Raw genomic sequence first — 18405 nt, 5'->3', positions numbered from 1 at the left:
TATCATTGGAAGAAGACAAAAAAAGAGATCAACTAGTTTAATTTTTCAGCTTTATTTCCAAATATAAATTAACACCTCAAACAAAAAATGAAGCCACACAGTTGTCAGTACTGCAGTAGTGACAGTAATATACCTTTAAAGCAGTCAGTTGAAGCCGTACATATTTGTCTCAATAATGTGACCTGACAAAATAAGAAATCTACAACATTTACAAAAATATGCATTCTTTATTTTATAACAAGCCCTGATGGAATGCTTTTAATAGCTCTAATGACAAACAAACAAAAAAGAAAATTAACAACAAGAAAACTGGACAGCATGTTAGAAAATACTTTAAATATTAAAAAGAAAAAGTTCAGGCACACATGAAACTTTTAGTGCAAATATAAAATACATAAAAAAAATAAAATAACATTACAGCTACACAGTATGTTCACCCCACTGTCCTCTCACTTGAATGCTACATATCAAACAGTTGATTGTGTCAGTTATCACCTTCTTTAAAGCTTTGTTTTTAGCCCGTTCCTCTCCATACCTGCACTCATAATTCCTCTGCTTGGCTGCCCAGCATGTAACAACGCAGTTCATGGGATTTGTTGGTTCATACTGTGCGCAGGAGGATCAACACAGGGCTGTGCTTGTTGGCTTTTATTATCTCTCTGATAGAGATCTGGTGTTTGCACACGTCCAGACGAGTGCCGGGCTATTGTTTTGTTTTATGACCATTTCTGCTGGGTTGCCATGGCGCCAAGGCCTATGGCCCCAAAGTCTAATCCTGTCCGGTGTGTCGAAATTCCAGACGTTGGCTGAATCATTCCAGTATCACAGTCGTACTCCCAAATGTTGTCATAGTCCATTTCCTGGTCATCTGGTTCTGTGGGTTCAAGGTACGAGTGGTGATCTATAGGAGCGAGAAAAGATTCCCAGGCTTTTAGGTCCAAACAGTGAAAGGCAAACTTCGCCCTGACTAAATAAACTTGGACACAGTCCCAGTGTATTTATGGTGTGATGGGCCTTGTACCAACACATAATCTTACTGTAAAACTGGTAGTGCGACATGCCACTGCTATACCACACACATTTGTTATTCATATTCTCTTCCTAATGCAGTACAGAAACATGCAACCTGTCAGACGAAATACTCTGGTAAGAAGAGTTGTGTTAGAATTAATCTGTAAATCAAAGTAAACAGCAGGTCAATTCTAGTCATCTGATTTCATTATGATAACAGAGCCTGTTGATAAGTGAGTAAACATAGGCAGTTGTGTGCTGTCAATCACAGAGCAGGAGTAAAATCTGTCTGTGCAACTCTTCTACCGGACTTCCCCCACATGGGACGTCTGCACAAATGGCGTTCAGAGCTGCTCTAAGCTCCATTTCATTGGCACATTAGTGCATTTCCTGCACTTTCAATTCTGTAGCCTTTAACCCCCTGACTACCCGCTGACAGACCCAATGGGTCAAACAATCCAAAGTCACATCCAGTGTTTAATTTAAGGTATAATGGACTGTGAGCAATCTGTTGTGTCCTTGGTGGTATTTAGGAAAGCTGCTGACAACGTTGACTGTCATACTTGTGGGGAAATGTGATGCTGCACGGTTAGAGCTATGAGCTATAGCTGTGATTGAAAGACTGCCCATTGTTTTATTTAGCCCTCTCTGTTTTCTTTCTTTCTTTCTTTCTTCAACAACATGAGAAATGTTTATGATATGTTATGATATATGATTTTTTTGTTGTTTTTTTGTCTAGGAAGCATATAGTCATTAGAAACTGTTGGACATACTTTAACTTCATACTTTAACTCAAACATGCAATACAAAAGCAGAGGAATCTTTCATCAGGTTTACGTTTGCATGCCTTTAGTTCTTACCTGGTGAGTAACCATAAGGCATCTGAGGGGTGTTCCTTACAGAGCTCAATGGGAGGTGAGTCTATCAGCAGATGTGAAAACAAAAAAGAAGTTACTTCCTGTGATCAACTATAATAAACATTCGCATGCTCTCTAAAAGATCAGTTTCATCTGTGGCACCTGTTCAGCACCACCTGCAGAACAAGTATATACTGACGCTCAGCTACCATACAGCGCACCACTGTTGCACTTTGTACCACAGCATTCCAGAAACCAGAGTGTCCTGGGAGACGAGTATCTCTGTGTTTCTCACCTGCTCTTGCAGTTGGCCAGGCACTGGCAGCAGCTTCAGCCTTGACACGGCCTCGGCTCTCTGCTCTGCTTGACTTTGAGGAGTCTCCATCTCTAGTCCCAGAGTCTGTCCCTGAGAGTTGGTCAGGACCAGGCTTCTCCTGCAGCGCCTGCCCATGGGAGGAGTGCGGAGCTGGAAGGTGGAGGGTAGGAGATGGGGGCTTTGCTGCAGGTGGTGTTGCTGAATTGGCTCTTGCCAGCTCTGCTGCTAAAGAACAGAGGGAAGCATGTCAGAGTATGACAGCTGTAAGCATACAAAACAGGAGTTTAGATGATCAGCATGAAGAATAATTTCACTTGATCTCTGCGCAAAAACAGTAAAACTGTAATTAATTAATTTTGTTAAAAATAACTCTTTTTCTATATAATCAAATATACCTGAGATAGTTTGAAATCATGTATGTAAACCAGGTAAAATGCTATGAACACTCTGAGGTGGCTGCACTGCCTACACCTGAACTTCCTTACTTTTTCCTGTTAACATGCACATATGTGTGCACTGTTTGATATCAGACAGGCTGTGCAGGTGTAAACTGAACCCGTGGATCCAGTAACATTGACCCACTTACCACTGCACTGGCCTCATCCAGGGAGTAGATTTCGGGGCTGCAGGGCTCATCGTACAGGGGTGACAACGGTTGTCGGGCGGCGCACATGTCCGAGTGGCGCTGGGGGGGGTTTAGAGAGTAGCCCAGGGATGTCTGAGGGGTGCTCCAGCTGTTAGACTGCTCACAAAAGATTCAGAGAGAACCAAGAGTTAGTTTAAAGCACCAAGCAATGAGAGCGAAATCAGTTGCTGATTTTTTCTTCCCTCTCTCTTTCACTGTCTGCCTCTCTCTCATCTCTCTCTCTTCACGCAGGGTCATCACATAAGTCATACTTAGAGGTCAGGTTACTGAGTATTGGTTTGGGATTAATGTCAGTCGTGATTTGCAGCAGTGCTGATGAGACAATCTGTTATGTCTCACAAATTTGCTTTCAGCTGTCAGTCTTGTGTATAAAACTGTACTCCTAAGTGCCACAGTAATGTAGGAATGCCTCAAAGTACAGGAAATGTTTTCTAATTGATGCTTTAAGTTTTGTTTATCAGTTATAATGGAGACCCATAAAGAAAATTGATCTTTCAACTTCAGTTCTGCACAAATGCCACTATAACCCCATTTGTTAACACCTTATACATCATGACCCCTCTCAGTCAACTGCTCGGTGTGTCTATTTTGAGGTACTACGCACATGGCATGTAAAATAAGTCACCGGTCTCGAGGGGAATATTTGGTTATCACGTTAGACGCCAGACTGAATTACCTTGACGAGCGGGGCTCTCTCCATCCGCTGTGGACTGGCACGATGGGCAGAGTACGGCGTGCTGTAGATCTGAGACAACACTGCGCTCTCAATGGGGTGGAGGTAGGAGCTGCGCTGGGGGGAGGAGTAGCGCAGTGACAAAGGTCGCAGGTCACGCTCTGGCCTGCTGTGAGAAGAAACGCTGTTGGTCCTGCTGCCCAGGCGGGCGGTCTCAGTCGAGGAGGGACGACTGGAGCTGTACTGTAAGGACAACAAACACACACAAGACACAAGTCAGTCAAAAACTGTGGGTTTACAATACTGGCAGCATCAGAAATTTCAACCACTGAGTCTGATAGAACAAACATTAAAACTGTTTCTCTGCTCCACAGTATTAGCCTTCTTCTTTTCTGGAAAACACAGACGTCCCAGTGTGACAGAGAAAGGTTCAGTTCAGTTGATGTTCAGATCAGAAGCTGAAGAACAACATGTCTTCTGGGCACTGAGCTTCTTAAAGCTAACTGGATGGACAATCTGCCTACATAATCCTGTTCCTGGGGGAGTCTGGTGAAAATTCCTGATAGTTTAAAGAGACTGAAGTTAACAAGCAAACTTTTCACAGCTGAAACAGCATGTTCTACAAGAGCTTCTAAATTCCCTAAATTCAAAAGTTGATTTTATGTACAGACACACGACACGACATGACATTGGTGTGATTTTTTTTTTTCAACAAGAATGTCTGACTATCATCATCTGAGCCCATGTAACAGGAGCAGATTAGTCTCTAAACCTCAATTAATATTTAACTCAGCTCCGCCAAAACAAACACAAGCTCTAATTTTGAAATGTACAACTAACTGCCACATGTGTATCTGTGCAAGTATTATCATGTTGATGTGTTTGCCTCAGTTTGTTAGCTCAAGGTTACTTGAACTTGCAAAGTAGGGCACAGCTGACTTACGCAGAGAGGTTCAGAATATCCTGGAGAGAGAGGGTTGTCTTCATGACTGGGTAACTGAAGGTTGCGGGACCCACGTCCACTCGATGTGCGCTTGAACTCAGTTTGTCCTTGGCTGCTTCCACTCCATCTGTCGAACTGTGGAGTCTAGAGATCACAAGATAAAATGTTATAAATCAAAATACTTGTTGTTTTTTTCAGGCTTCTGTGAGAAGGTAGTGGTAGTTGTAAATCATTTCGTAGTGTTGCTGAATGTTAATTCACAACAGAGGCAGGGTCATGTTGTCTGTTTCCTATATCACTATTGCTCACTTAAATTCACTAAACCCACAGGTTCACAAAGCAGGTGGAGACAGCTCGCTCAGTGGTTAGGAGTGAAAGGAAAGAGGGAAGGTCTCACCTCTCTGTGCGTTGGGGTGTAGATGATGTCATACACGGGGGGCGGAGGGGAGAGAACAGGCACATCAGCAGCTTTGAAATGCTGGATCCAGTCGCAGAACTCGGTCCTATCCAGACACGACACCACTATGGGGTTGATCAGTTTCCCTGGGAAGAGAGGAGGGGGAGGACAAAGCCTGTCATTCGGTCCATTCACTCACTGGAATGTGCCACGGTCAGATTGTCATTCTGGAGATAAAACCAGCTCATTCATGGAGGGTTACACTGTGTGACACTAGTGGATTCATGGAAAATGCCACTTAGTGTAAAACATGCGTAAGAATGTACACTCATTAAAATCCCTTTAAGATGTCCTTTTAAATGCCGGGGTGCTAAAGACACTGCAGATCAGCAGCTCACCGATTCAGTGTATTTACCTTCAATCATAAAGGTGTTGGGCTTGACGTCTTGGCAGGGTGTGGTCACAGTGATCATGTTGAGAGGAAGTTTTCCCTGTAATCATAATTAGTCATTAATGCAAACTCTGGATATACTGTGTGTACACAGCTGGGGATATGATTAAGAGTAAAAGGTCAGCGAGGACAATGGTACCTTATAGAAGAGCCCATCATTCTCCTCTGAGAGGATGATCAGCGTCGATGGGTACATTACCAACAGCCTGTCACTCTGTTCCTGTGGACAGAAGAGTAAAGTTGCTGGTGAGCTTTATGTGTGTGTAGTCGTGTGTCATTGTGGTGATTGTACAGTGTTAAACAATTAGGATAATGCTAACGTCATTTCTATGTGATATCAGTTACATGTTGTCTGTGTTTTTTTTTACATTGATACATATTTACATAATTTAGCATGGAAAACTCAATGGTGGCAGAAGTCAACCGTGGAAGACAATGATACAAATAAATATATCTAAGGCAACACAATCCCTGATAACTCCACTTGTGCTGACTGTGTGAAGATAAGACTTTGAAAAGTACGAAGCGCAGAGACATCAGTGAGACCCGGTGCAAACATTAAAAAGACACCAGTATTATCCTTTAATACTCTGTTGAGAGGCACAGTTTAAATCCCAGCAAGATCTTCAGTCAGACCAGTTAGTGGGGCATTTAAAGGTGCGGCAGACTGAGAGTTTATGTTTCCTCTCCCTCTCAGAGGGTGTGTCTGGACAGACAGCTGACATTCCAGCTGTGAGGTGAGTCGAGTCACTACAAATGCTTCTCACACACCCAGGCCCTAAATCTCACACACTTCAATAAGGCTGCCGCTATTTCCCACAGAGAATTACATACTGACATCCCAGCAAGACGTGTCATGACTGCTGTTCATTGGCTGCTATGTGATGCCATATCAGCATTATTTATTTGTGCTAATCTCTGATTTGGTTAGCTGATTTTTCCTCAGTTGGTTGCAGGTGTCTGACACTGTCTTAACCGTGACAGAAAAACAGACACAATGCCATTCACCAAAATATGGACTCCACCCTTTTCTCACAACTACATTATGTTGAGGTAATGTATGTGTTGCACAATTTTAAAACTATGTGAGTCACCTGGACTTAGAGGTGATGTGATCCTGCGTGTATTCATCATGTGAAAAATCCCCAGAGTTTGAAAACATGTATCATGAGTTACAGTGTGCGCTACTGTACATTTCCATAACAAGGCAAGATCAGAGATGATGTGTTTTGTGTCCACTTGAACATTCAGAGTGATTCACTCATGATAAGCGTCAGTGACGTCGTACCTGACAGGGCAGGTGCTGCAGTCGCACTTTAGTGACATAGGTGATGGCCCCCAAGCTGTCCCGCTGTGAGCCCTCCCACTCGTAGATGGGCTCTCTGTTGACGGAGTTCCTCAGCTCCTCTCTGCCCTCAGGGGTCTTGTCCCGGTTTAGCTACAGTGGGTACACAGGGGAGAATCATCAGAAAAGCAAATATGAACTGAGCGCTGCGCTGTTAAGCAAATTTAAACATGCTGACTTTTTTTCTCAGAATATCACTCTTCTTTGTTCGTGGTAAAGGTTTCTAAACTAAGGCTTATTAAAGCAGCATGAGTTATTTTCTTCTGTCATGACACATCTAGGTTTATATGTTTCAACAGCCATTTCACCACCTGTGGGTGTGGAGTCAGCACTTTAACCCTTTGCAGATGTGAGGGTGAGTCTACCGTAGGCTGTGATGTGGTCAAGGCCTCTCCCTAGTATCCAGGCCTCAGGGAGAGCCAGCAGTGAGCTGCTTGACTCACCAAATCTACATGCTCACACACACGCACACACCATGTTTTATCAGAAGTGGTGAGAGCCAAAGAATTTTTTTCTGGCAAATTCACCCGGAGGATTAAGAGATGACTACACTCACACGATCGTTTGAATTTGACAAAAATGAACACGAATCTTTGCTGCAGCATGAGAGCCAGTTTTCTCACATAATGACACATCTACAATTTGGAGATGACATCAGAATTCAAAATGTTCTTGAACTTACTTTCATTCTAGTGTAGTTTTCAGGTGCAATTGGAGTGCCTCCATTGGCCTCAATATTTTCTTTGAGCATATGAAACCATAGGTCCATTTCTTCTTGGTTGGCACAGTAGACAATGATCGGGTTGAGACTGACACCTGCAGGGTACAAAGGTCACGAGGTCAGAAAGGGAAAGTGTAGCCTGAAAGCCTGAGTCTTTCTGAGACAGTTTTCTGCCACAGCGGTGAATTATTAACCATGTTCACAACCTGCTTCCGTGGCTGTTTACAACATGTTATACAATAAGTACAATAAACGTTAACACATGTACAAGACGGTAAACCACAGCCCAAGATCCCCATCGACCTGCTTCTTTAGGTATTTTAAAGTCTTAGCAGACTCCCACATACACTGCTTAACCAGGAGGAATGGACAAGGCCTGGAATGAAAAGAGCTGGAATCTCCATCTATCTGTCAGTCCCACACATACCAGAGATAACAGCAGAGATAGACTGTTTCATTCCAGCCCCATGGCTTTGTACTGTAATTGGTGGGAACCGTAACCCACTGACTGCTCCTCAGTAAGCTGCCGCTCTGGACTTATCTGTTGACTTTCTCTTCATCCCATCTCTTAATCGTAGGCCTTGACCATAGCACTGACATGAAATGTTGCGTGTGAAATGTTGTGTTTTTCCACAATTCAAGCAAGATGAGTGAAAAATCTTGATTGGAAGTTGATATGGAGACTTTCTTTCCTTTAAACTTCCATTAGGTTTACAGAGGTCGTTAACTACTGTTAAAAGCAATTAACTATCATTATCTGACTTTCACAGCCACATTAATTCAAACCATGTGAAGGCTTCCGGTAATGTTTAGAGACCATCTCGTGCCGTCACTGTAATTTCCCAGCCTGGGATCAATAACGTATATCTATCTATCTATCTATTTATCTACCTATCTGTCTATCTTTACTTCGTCACTCTCTAACTCACCAACACCACTTTACGCCAAAGCTGATTCATATTTTCAGCTCAGTGAGAGGAAGACGCGGGTCTCACGGAGGAAATCTCTACAGAATATCTCTCACTTGACTCAGAATTTCGTCATGTTTCCCCTACATGTTTCCTGTCAGCGACGCCTCCCGTAAGGCAAATAAAGTTTCACACTGAACAATGAAAACAACTGAAATACAACGCCACAAAATAACAGGCTTGATCCAGGAAATTGCACAGTCAAATATGACAAAACAACACACAAGTGTCAATATTGTGACAGCAGATGAGAGATGCTTCAAATTTCAGTGAGATGGTTCTGATAAAGAAATAAAAACACAGAAAGCTTACACTCTTAATGACTGGGATTGACTTTTCACTCAGTCAGAAATTTTATATTAATCCCTCACTTCACTGATTTAATTTTTCCCAGGCAAGGACCAAAGCCATGTGGTCATTACAGCTGCTTATTCCTTCTTAGTGAAAAGAAATCAGGTTTCATGTCGTTTTTATCCATTCAAAAGAGTTCAAAAGCTAAGTGGCATTTCTACCCCGACATTAACCTGAGCAGTTTTTGGAATGTGCCATAGATTATATGCACTGACAAGGTTAAGAGCAGTAGCTGGGATTTTCTGTGCGACAGCTGGCCTGACTGAAGTGCACCTGTTGTCTAACAAGCAGGGTCTTTAAGGCCGATTTGGCCCCCTGACCAAGGGTGAAGGGGGCCCAGCTCTAGTTAGTCTTGGGGTTGAGTGGAGGTGAAGAGGGTCGCGGCACCTTTGAATCACTGGAATGTGACAACATAGGAAATGCTGTAGCTTGAAAATAGCATGTGGTTTCTTGCTGGACTTTTAGGTGGAGAGATTTTTTACTTTGATCCATAACGGATGAGAAGGTGGAATACAGCAGGCTACCAGCAGGGGTAAAAAAAAGGGAGCGATTATGAGCATTAAATTAAGACAAATGTGAGGCAAAGACCAAGACTGTCATTCTTACTGTAGTTCATCCACAGCTTTCCTGTACTGAAGTTTGAAGTCAGCCACTGGCTTATAAACATCCCGAGGATCAGTAGGTTCCAATCTGATTGATTGATTAGCTAGATTCACCACAGCCAATAAAACTCAAAACAGACAACATTCCAGGGCTTGGTGCCAACATCCACTTGAGTCCTTTCTAGTGAAGTTGAACTTACCGTTTATTTGAAAGGCAAATTCTTGGGGTTGGCTGTGGTTGCAGTTTTGTTGCAGGTTGCAGATAGTTAGTTCTTTCAATGGAAGAGTTCCCTGTTAACACAAAACAACAAAAAAGCTTGATTAGCATGCCAAAAGGATTGTCTGCAACATTTGCCTTTGCCGTTCTGCTCTATTTGAGCCAGCTGTTCGGCCCAAAATGTTAACACAGGTATTAATCATCATGGAGCTGAGGTTAGCTTTATAAGTCAATGATGTATTCATGTCTGCCTTGCATTTGCCGTCATCCATATTCTGACTAATACTGTGTACAGGTGCTGAGCTGTCCCTTTTGATACTGGAACTGAACTACCAACAGACACAGTAACATGATTAATGGCTGTTCAAACCTTATGAGACAGGTGAGGAATTACAATCATACTTTCTGTTTACCAACACACTGCTGGTTGACAGGATACTGATGTCAAAAGCTGTGACTACATACCCTAAAACTCTGCCCCAAAGGAATATTGAAACTATAAAAATCACTCCTGAGGTATTAGCAGATATTGAGGGGCCATGGTTGTGAAGGGAGGATTGTGTGTTGAAGTGAAACTCACCTGGTATGTCAATCCAGTGGGGTTGTTGGAGACAAAGTGAAGGTGTGTCTGGAAGAGGTCCAGGTAGCAGTCATGTACATCCTGCAGAGATAACATGTGAAGTCTAAGGGTGGAACACTTAGAGATACTGATACAGTGTTGATGAAATTAGTCCTGTCTAGGAAAACTGATATCTTCATGTTGCTGTGCTGTCAAATTCCAAAATTCACATACAGTGAGAGCAGCTGATTTCACAGATGGACATTCTTTTAGTTAGAAAATAAATTTGTAAAATTATCTTGTTTCATGTGGATGAAATTAAATTTTGCATGCACAAATGGACATGTTGTACAACAATGTCTTTTCTGATGTTTGTTCCTTATGGGGAAAGAATGATAAATGACAGTCTAATAAGCTTTATAAGATTACTTTTTAAATCCCTGGGATAACATATGGAACATTTTGTTCTTGTTGTTCATCTGCTGATTCATGAAGCACCAACAGGAAATGCTCTGATTTGATGTAGGTTTAGTTTGGACAAGGATACGCAGAGACACGGGAATTTCTTCTTTAACCACGAAATGCAATTAAAAGTCAGCAATCCTCAATGGTTCATGTATGCCTCTCTGACAACACTTAGGTAATACACGTTTCCTTCCTTTGTGGTTCTTTATGTTATTTTACAATGTGTTCTTTTGTCCTCATGACGGCATTCATTCCATCAATCTTTTCTTTCTGCTCTTTGACAGGACTGTTGTGTCACAGCTCTGACAAATCACAGTTCCCACACTGAGGAGCCAGCGTGTCCTCTATCAGTGCCTGGGATCAGCGGAACTCTCTCTACCCTGAGGTTTTCTCTCAGAGATATTTCACAACTGCAGCAGAAACGAGCATGTCCAAACATAGGTTGCCGTCCGCTTTGTGGAAAACTGATTGGATTATTCAGCCAGCCACCGTGTCAGTGCCAGTAGCAAGTTACAGTGTGTTTGGTGGCTGCAAAGTAACATCCTGTTACTTCCCACAAGTATTTTTTTTCTTTGTATGTTTTGTTTTGACACACTTTGCCAGATGACTGGAATGATGTGTCACTGTAGGATTGGTCATCGTTTAAGACCTCATTGACCACAAAAAGCATTGTGCAGCATTAGTTTTGTTTCTTCTATTTCAACAGAGAATCATGAAAAAGCTATTTTGCTTCACTCACCTGGCAGTGGAGGAAGCGGAAACGAACTTTGGAGCTGTGAATCATCCGTCCGTAATTCTTCACATTGATGCTGCTTTTCTTCCAGCCACTGGCCGGGTCATAGGGAGGATCCCATTTTATGTTCTCTATCGTCTGCAGATCTTTATGGGACATTTCCTGCAGCCAGTTATAATGTTAGTGAACTTCAAACACGTTTACACCTGTTAAAATCAGTCAGCAACACAGGCTGACATGTATAGGAGAGCAGGCATGGTTTGCATTTCATCACCATGTCCTACGAGTGGGGTTTTTTACCTTCCTGGGGGTGACAGTGCACAGGATGTTGATGATGCTGTTAGACTTCTCCTGTCCCTCTTGGGGATTCTTCTTGCGAAACAGTCGACTGCTGTCAGAGAGAGAAGAAGACCACGTGTTACAGCTCACTTTCCAATGTTTACCATTTATATTTTGTTTGCCGCTCAGCAAACTTCCCAACTACAGTTTGGGGAAACATTTCCTGTTTGTGGGAGTTCACTGTCATCTACTGTTGTCAGATGGAGAGTTGACCTAAATACAACAGTATTTGCTCTATAATGTTTTGCATTTCAAATTCAGGGTCAGTGACTTCGTTCTCTGTCTTTACCCTTTTTTCCATAGCAATCAAGTCACACACAGTTCAGTTTTCACAGCAGATTAATGGCTTTGAATCGTGATTTGTGTCTCATGTCATATAAATTAACCAGAGCCCCTTTCTTTGTCCTCATTCCATCAATGATGGCCATTTAAATAATAAGAACAATCAGGTCTTGTGTTTCTGATGGTGAGGATATGCATAGGAAAATCAGCATTCAATGCCCCTCTTTGTTTTGCATGACCCTCATCTGTTACCACTAATGTCACATCTTTATGAGGAAGCTCCCTCGCTGCAACGATAAGGCTTGAAGACTGCTTTTACCATATCAGCTAATAGTTTGTCTGCTTATCTGCACATATGTGTGCCAGTATCCTCTGTACACAATGTAGGCTTTTGTTTGCTCGGTGGGAATCAAGGTCTTTCTAATGAGAAGATCCATGTCCAGCATCAATCACTGATTAATGTTTAGTGAGTGATAATGTTCTGCTACGTCCGTTCTTACAACCGAGAAAAATATGATAATCCGGCATGCTGATGCAATTTGCAGTTGTAAAGTGTAAGAGGAATGTAGATAATAGACAGGTAGTGGATTTGCACACCCTACATTCTCCGAGTCACTCAGCTGCAATGCTCCTCTTCTCTGTGGGGAATACCTGAGCCTGGCCTGATTCACCAGCACAAAGAGTTAGCGGAGAACATGGGAAATGAGAACACTACTCGTATTGTCCACGCTGGACCGTTGACCCAACTTGGGAGGTGTATCATAGTTCAAGCTTGAGCCGCTGGGTTTTTGACGGTTGCGCACCTCCTGGTTTTATTTGAATACCAAAAGCTACATGGCACATTTGACAAAACCAGACCCTGACTCATCACACAACACAGAGAAGACTAGAGCTGAGGCTAATTAGAATCAGATGTGATGGTCCAGCAGAGTGGGCTGTACCAAGTGTAACATGCCCAGGCATAGAAACCTGAAGGATTAAAGAAAATCAAGTATATCCCATTTATGTCAGTTAGTTCCTATATTCATGTTCAAAGACTCCTGGTCCGACAAGCTGCTAACTTAATCAGGTATCATTAACCAGATATTATGTGTAATCTAGTTAATTACACATAATATCTGGTTAATGACACCTGATTGCCCACATGTGATCGTGATAATGAATGGGGTCAGGTCCTGATTTTGGAGGGAAACCAGATTCACTGACAGCTGGCAGATCAACTTCACAGCGATGCAAAGAGCAAGCAAATGGCAACTGGATCATTGACACCGTTGGCCAGACGGGCACCACTGAGGCACGACTTGGGAACTATCCTGTCTTACCATATGATCCTGACCCTGGCCTCACAAAATTCACAACCTCTGTTTCACCCCACTGCTCAAACCCTGAGGAATAACAAGAATTCCTTCCAGCTGAAACTCAGGGTCTAAAATAACAAACGGCAGTCAAGAGCCCGACATGTGCTCAGTGTAGAGCAGACACACTGACAGTACAGTAAGAACACCTGGACAAGTTGTGCTGCTCTTACCTGTTTCTGCGTATGAAACTCTTGCTGGAGAATCTGAAGTTGTGCTCGGGGACACATGACATGCTGCTCCCCATGGTGCTGTGGTCTGTGGGGCTTTGCGCTGCTCTGAAGCGAAACTGAATTCCTCCTGTGAAGAAAGGTAGTAATCCACGAGTGCAGTGTGCTCACTGCTGAAGTCAGGCTTGTAGTGAGGGAGAAGTGAGCAGGATGAGGGCTCTATAGTCAGACCAGTGAGTGTGTGTCTGTGTAAAAGGGGTGGAGTTTGGGTGCTGCGTCACAGTGTGTGTGTGTGTGTGTGTGTGTGTGTGTGTGTATGGGGTGAATAACTAGTAGGACTCACACCTCCTGCCTGTTAAATCAATCCCAACAATAAAGACGGGGGCTCAGGGGGAGAAGTGTGCCATTTCACACCTTCCAGGAGCCAAATGGAGCTCACTGTTGGGTCACTACTGCAATGAGTGGTCAGTAAACATACTGGATGGTGTGTGTCAATCAAAGGAAAAGACAGGAGTTTCCATTGGCATGTCCAGACATGAAAAATGCCAGCAGAGTTAAGAAGTGTGTTTATTATTGGACCATATGCTTTAAAACATCAGTTTCATTTTGAGATTTCAGTAACTGGGAAGTGTGATACTACACTCCGTCCTTGTTTCTGTTATAAAAAATTGAAAATAACATCACTTTGATATTTAAAAAGAGGAGGCTAACATATCAGGTTTCACATTGTTTTCATACGCTGTAAATATGAGAGTTTTTTTAGCCACTTATCGGGCAGTCATCTGTCAGTGGGAGGGGAAGGGAGGATAGTTTAAACAGGAAGCATGTGTATTCAAAGGGTCTCATTTTCATAAGGCAAGAGGTGTATGCAAACATTTCTTCTTTGCATATAAGGAGTCTGTTCCTATCCACCACCTTAAACAGTTGAACTCATTCAAACAAAAATCTAATTAAAATGTTTAAATAAGCTTTCCTTTGCCTGTGTTCGCACTTTTTCCCAAGGCATGTACAGCGTCGTAGAAAAGGGGATTCATTTTGATAAAATGTCAACAAAGCATGAATTGTGATGTTAATCCTCCAACATAATGAAACTAGCCTTTTTTTTAACTTTTCCATGCAAACATTTTGAGAAGTAATAATAATAATCAGTTTTATTTAGCAGCACAGTAGACAGACTCACAGTAGAGAAGATGTCATGTTTCACGGCATGTCTCCTTAAATGGACAGTGACACATTGTCTTAGCAATCAGACTGAGCAGTCAAACACTTGTGATCATCCTGTGTTTGCTCATTAATTAGGTCATTGTCTGTGGTGATCTGCCGTGCTGAAAGTCATAAAATGAATTGTGTTGATGCTCGCTGTCAGGTGACCTAACTTGCTCAGCCGGGTTGTTCAAGCGGATACACCTGAGGCAGCAACAGTCATCAGCTCATTAAAACCAACTGTAGAGTTGTTATCAGATGCCAGCTTCTCACATACTCTATGATTGTTTTCTAAAATCCTGTCTGATGGGCCAAAGAGCTCATAACAAGTAATCTCATCAATGAATACTGATTGCACTGCCTGTGGTGACTGACAAGATATAAAGGTGACAAAAGAAAATGTTTTATCTCATCAGTAGATGAAATCAAGACAGATAAAATCAACTACTTGTGTTTTATGTTACCTTCATTTAAAATAATGTCTGCCACTCACATGACTGGCATTAAGTGGGATGATTATGTCTGCATCAGAATGTAGAAAGTAACGTGTGAAATACACCACCAACAAGTAGCGACATGTTAGATCAAATGGCCACCAGAAACACGCTGTCTCAAACTATCACTGTGGCTTATCTTGAGGATCTTGTGGCCATAAAGTTATATCAGACAATGTTAAGCTACTTCACATTTTCATATAGGCTACATATGGGGTCAAAGTAGCTAACAGCAGCAGCAGCAACAACAGTGACCCTTAGGCTATATGTACAACATACCCTAAAGTAAAAAGTAATAGATAATTACAATCATCAGGGAAAAATGTTATTTTTATATTTTTTCTTAAACAAAATTGTTATTGCTTGTTTGACGTTTACTGTCAATACTTTGATAAACACGTTTTGTTTTATTTTCTATAGATTCCTACAATTCATGGGCATTTTAATATTTCAATCTATCCACTATAGGAAATGATTTCTGTCTGTGACTTACTGCTGTGCTGGTTGTTGTTCGAGCATGCTGATTTTAAGTTTTATTTTACCTGGATCAGTTGAAAGTAATCGGAATATTTTACTGAGTAACCATTACATTATAATCAGCATAGTCATGTGAAAGCCTCTTTTTGGTTTGGTTGTGGATCATCATGGAAAAACAGGAGGATTAACTTGACGTGCAGCCAGCCTGGTGACTCACCCCTGAATTGCAGTTTTCCTTAAACATGAGGAAGGCAGCTGGCAGCAAAAAAGCAGGGATTTTTCATGGTGAGGTCAAACAAGTTTCAGGTAAGGTGCATCATCCGGTTTTCAATAAGATTACAATTATCAGATAGGATGCAACTCATTCCCAAGAATCACATTATTCTTTACACAAGAAAGCTGCCGTTCCAGGAACAAAATTGAAAATGGGTAGACAGATACAAATCTGTCACCCAAAATCTATCTTAAACTTTATATCTTTTTTCATCCTTTCAAACAATGTCAGGACTGAAAAATCTAAACGTGATGGATTTCCCTGAATTTTGGATGAGATGTCACTGACCACACTTCATTTCAGAAAACCTCTGAAACTAATGAGTGAAATCCAGCTACCGTAAGCAGTTAAGAAATGCTAAACATAGCCCGTTAAAATGCTAAATGCTAGCATGTTCCACTGAGTGTAGTCTACACAAGCCAACTTAAGTATAAATTCAGTTATGTTAATAAGATACTGAAATCAATTTTATCAGATGTTAACATTTAACATCAAGCACCAAACTCTTTTGACTAAAAGTTTTACCTCTCAGAACACAGAAGTTGCTGGTCAGTTGGTTTGTTTGTGCTATTGTGTGGTTTTTAACACATTAGTTCACAATTGACCGCTAACACTTTAAAACCAGATTTCCTCGACAGATTGATAGATCAATAGGTTCCTCAAGGCCCAATTACAAAATTTTTTGTTCCTAATAGTCCTTTAAACTTCAAAAGCTTGACAAGTTGATGGTGCTGAGACTCATGTTTACTGTGTTTACTTTGTAAGTGAAATCTTTTTAAAAACTCTAATTTGACAAGTTGCTATTTACATTAATGTTTATAGGGATTTCTGTCATTATCTTCTACATTTTGAGATTATATTAAAATACAAAAATACATTTTGTTTAAATAATAAATATTAACAGCAAAGGTGCCTGTTGTTAGATAACTTACTTGTTACTGTTTGTTTTGATTCCAGAAGTAAATCCCGCTCTTTCAGCTTTGTGTCCCACATTACTCAATGGGAGAGGGAAATACCAAGTGCTTTGCCTAAAGCAACATCAACATCATATCTGGAAAGACAAACAGCCGACTCACTCTCTTAGCATTTCATGTGTTGAGGCTCACAATTCCCGAGTGTACTGATTCTTAACAATAGCCCACAGAATTTCTCGTTAAAATAAATGACTTTACACTTAGATGTCACCTTTTTTTTTTTTTGCTTAAATCAGGCCATATGCAATTGCACCAATGTGAATTATACTTAATTTTGGGTTTCTTTAAAGTTTAAACCAGCTGTTTAATTTTATTAGTTGTGTCACATCTGTTCAAAAGAAGAAACCTAAATGACATTTTCATAACATCATTCCCTCCATGTGTGGTGGGTTAAAGTTTGTCTCCCTCTGAGAAGTCACTCGCTTGTGTTTATCCAGACTCTGCGGGTGTGAGCAATGGTGCTAAAGTCACACCTCAGGCCACTAAAACGGAGTCTGGATATGAGGCCTCCAACATCAGGTGTCCAACAGAGAGGCTGGCGTGGCAAATTCTCACACAGGACAACCATAAAGGATTCTTAATTGGACCCTGGCCCTTCTTTGAAGGCAAGATCAGTCAAAGTCAACTTTAAGCATTTCAGTATCTAAATTCAATAGATCCCAGTTTGTGTTACATACCACATGATTATGCGATCATGATAAACCAGTGAAAAGACTAACACAAAAACAAAAAATGGCATGGAAAATGCAGATCACGCATTCATTTGAACTTTCTTTTGTCATTTATGATCCATTCTTTGGAAAGTAATAGACAAGCATCAGCAGGGTACAGACAGAAATGTGTTGGTTCATGATTTCCTTGGAACACTTTATAAACCTTATCTGATCTTCTGGTCTAATGTAATCCACAATGACTGTCAGGTTTTGATTGAAATCAGAAACTCACTGTCATATATATATATATATATATATATATATTGCCTTACATTATCATGAAAATATTGCAAATATTGGTTTATCAAGATTGTCAAATTTGTTTCAAAGCAGACACACAGTTGTGTCTACCCATATACGTGAGCTGTAACACACACCCTTAACTCTTGTGTTTGCTACAGCATTAAAGCTTTGTTTCTATTCTGAACACACTTCTCAGTAGCTGTACATTCATAAACAGTTTTGATTGGGTTGACAGATTTTGCATTTCAAGCATGATCTTTGCCTGATAAGGGCTGTGCAGTGGCTGACTCCAGGGAAGGAGAAACTCCAGTGACAGGAGTGCTGAGAGGACGGACGGGAGGAACTCAGCCCCTCCCTGCAGCTCAACTGCAGCAGCTCCACAGTGAACACATTCATCTAGACAGGTTGTAAACTCATTAGCATCTACATAGCAGCAGACAACAATCAGAGACATGCAACAGTCCTATGCACACCTTTAAATGCAAACACACAAACGTGAACACACAGTACAGAGATGCTCCACCCACAATCTGTCTGGTCGGTTTGAAAACTTTACAGCCTGTACAGCCTGATGAGCAGCAATAATCACATAGATTCTTACGGCGAAAAACACCACTTCCTTGTTG

The 18405-nt window shown here is 41.5% G+C and overlaps 1 protein-coding gene across 1 annotated transcript; it reads right to left on the bottom strand.

The window, feature by feature from the left end:
- Positions 1 to 33: 33 nt before the first annotated feature.
- plekhn1 (pleckstrin homology domain containing, family N member 1) lies at positions 34 to 13595 on the bottom strand. The gene is made up of 16 exons (XM_046397512.1): positions 13405 to 13595; positions 11556 to 11646; positions 11262 to 11417; positions 10079 to 10159; positions 9482 to 9572; positions 7322 to 7455; positions 6583 to 6732; positions 5434 to 5514; positions 5259 to 5334; positions 4844 to 4989; positions 4447 to 4590; positions 3507 to 3746; positions 2771 to 2926; positions 2164 to 2409; positions 1872 to 1932; positions 34 to 901 (listed from the first exon to the last, which is right to left on the bottom strand). The coding sequence occupies exons 1-16, from the start codon at positions 13476 to 13478 to the stop codon at positions 717 to 719; spliced, it is 2112 nt and encodes a 703-aa protein (XP_046253468.1). The 5' UTR covers positions 13479 to 13595; the 3' UTR covers positions 34 to 716.
- Between the last annotated feature and the right edge of the window lie 4810 nt (positions 13596 to 18405).

This window comes from Scatophagus argus, chromosome 8, assembly GCF_020382885.2.
Source record: "Scatophagus argus isolate fScaArg1 chromosome 8, fScaArg1.pri, whole genome shotgun sequence".
NCBI lineage: Eukaryota > Metazoa > Chordata > Actinopteri > Scatophagidae > Scatophagus > Scatophagus argus.
This window is presented reverse-complemented; position numbering and strand designations above follow the sequence as displayed.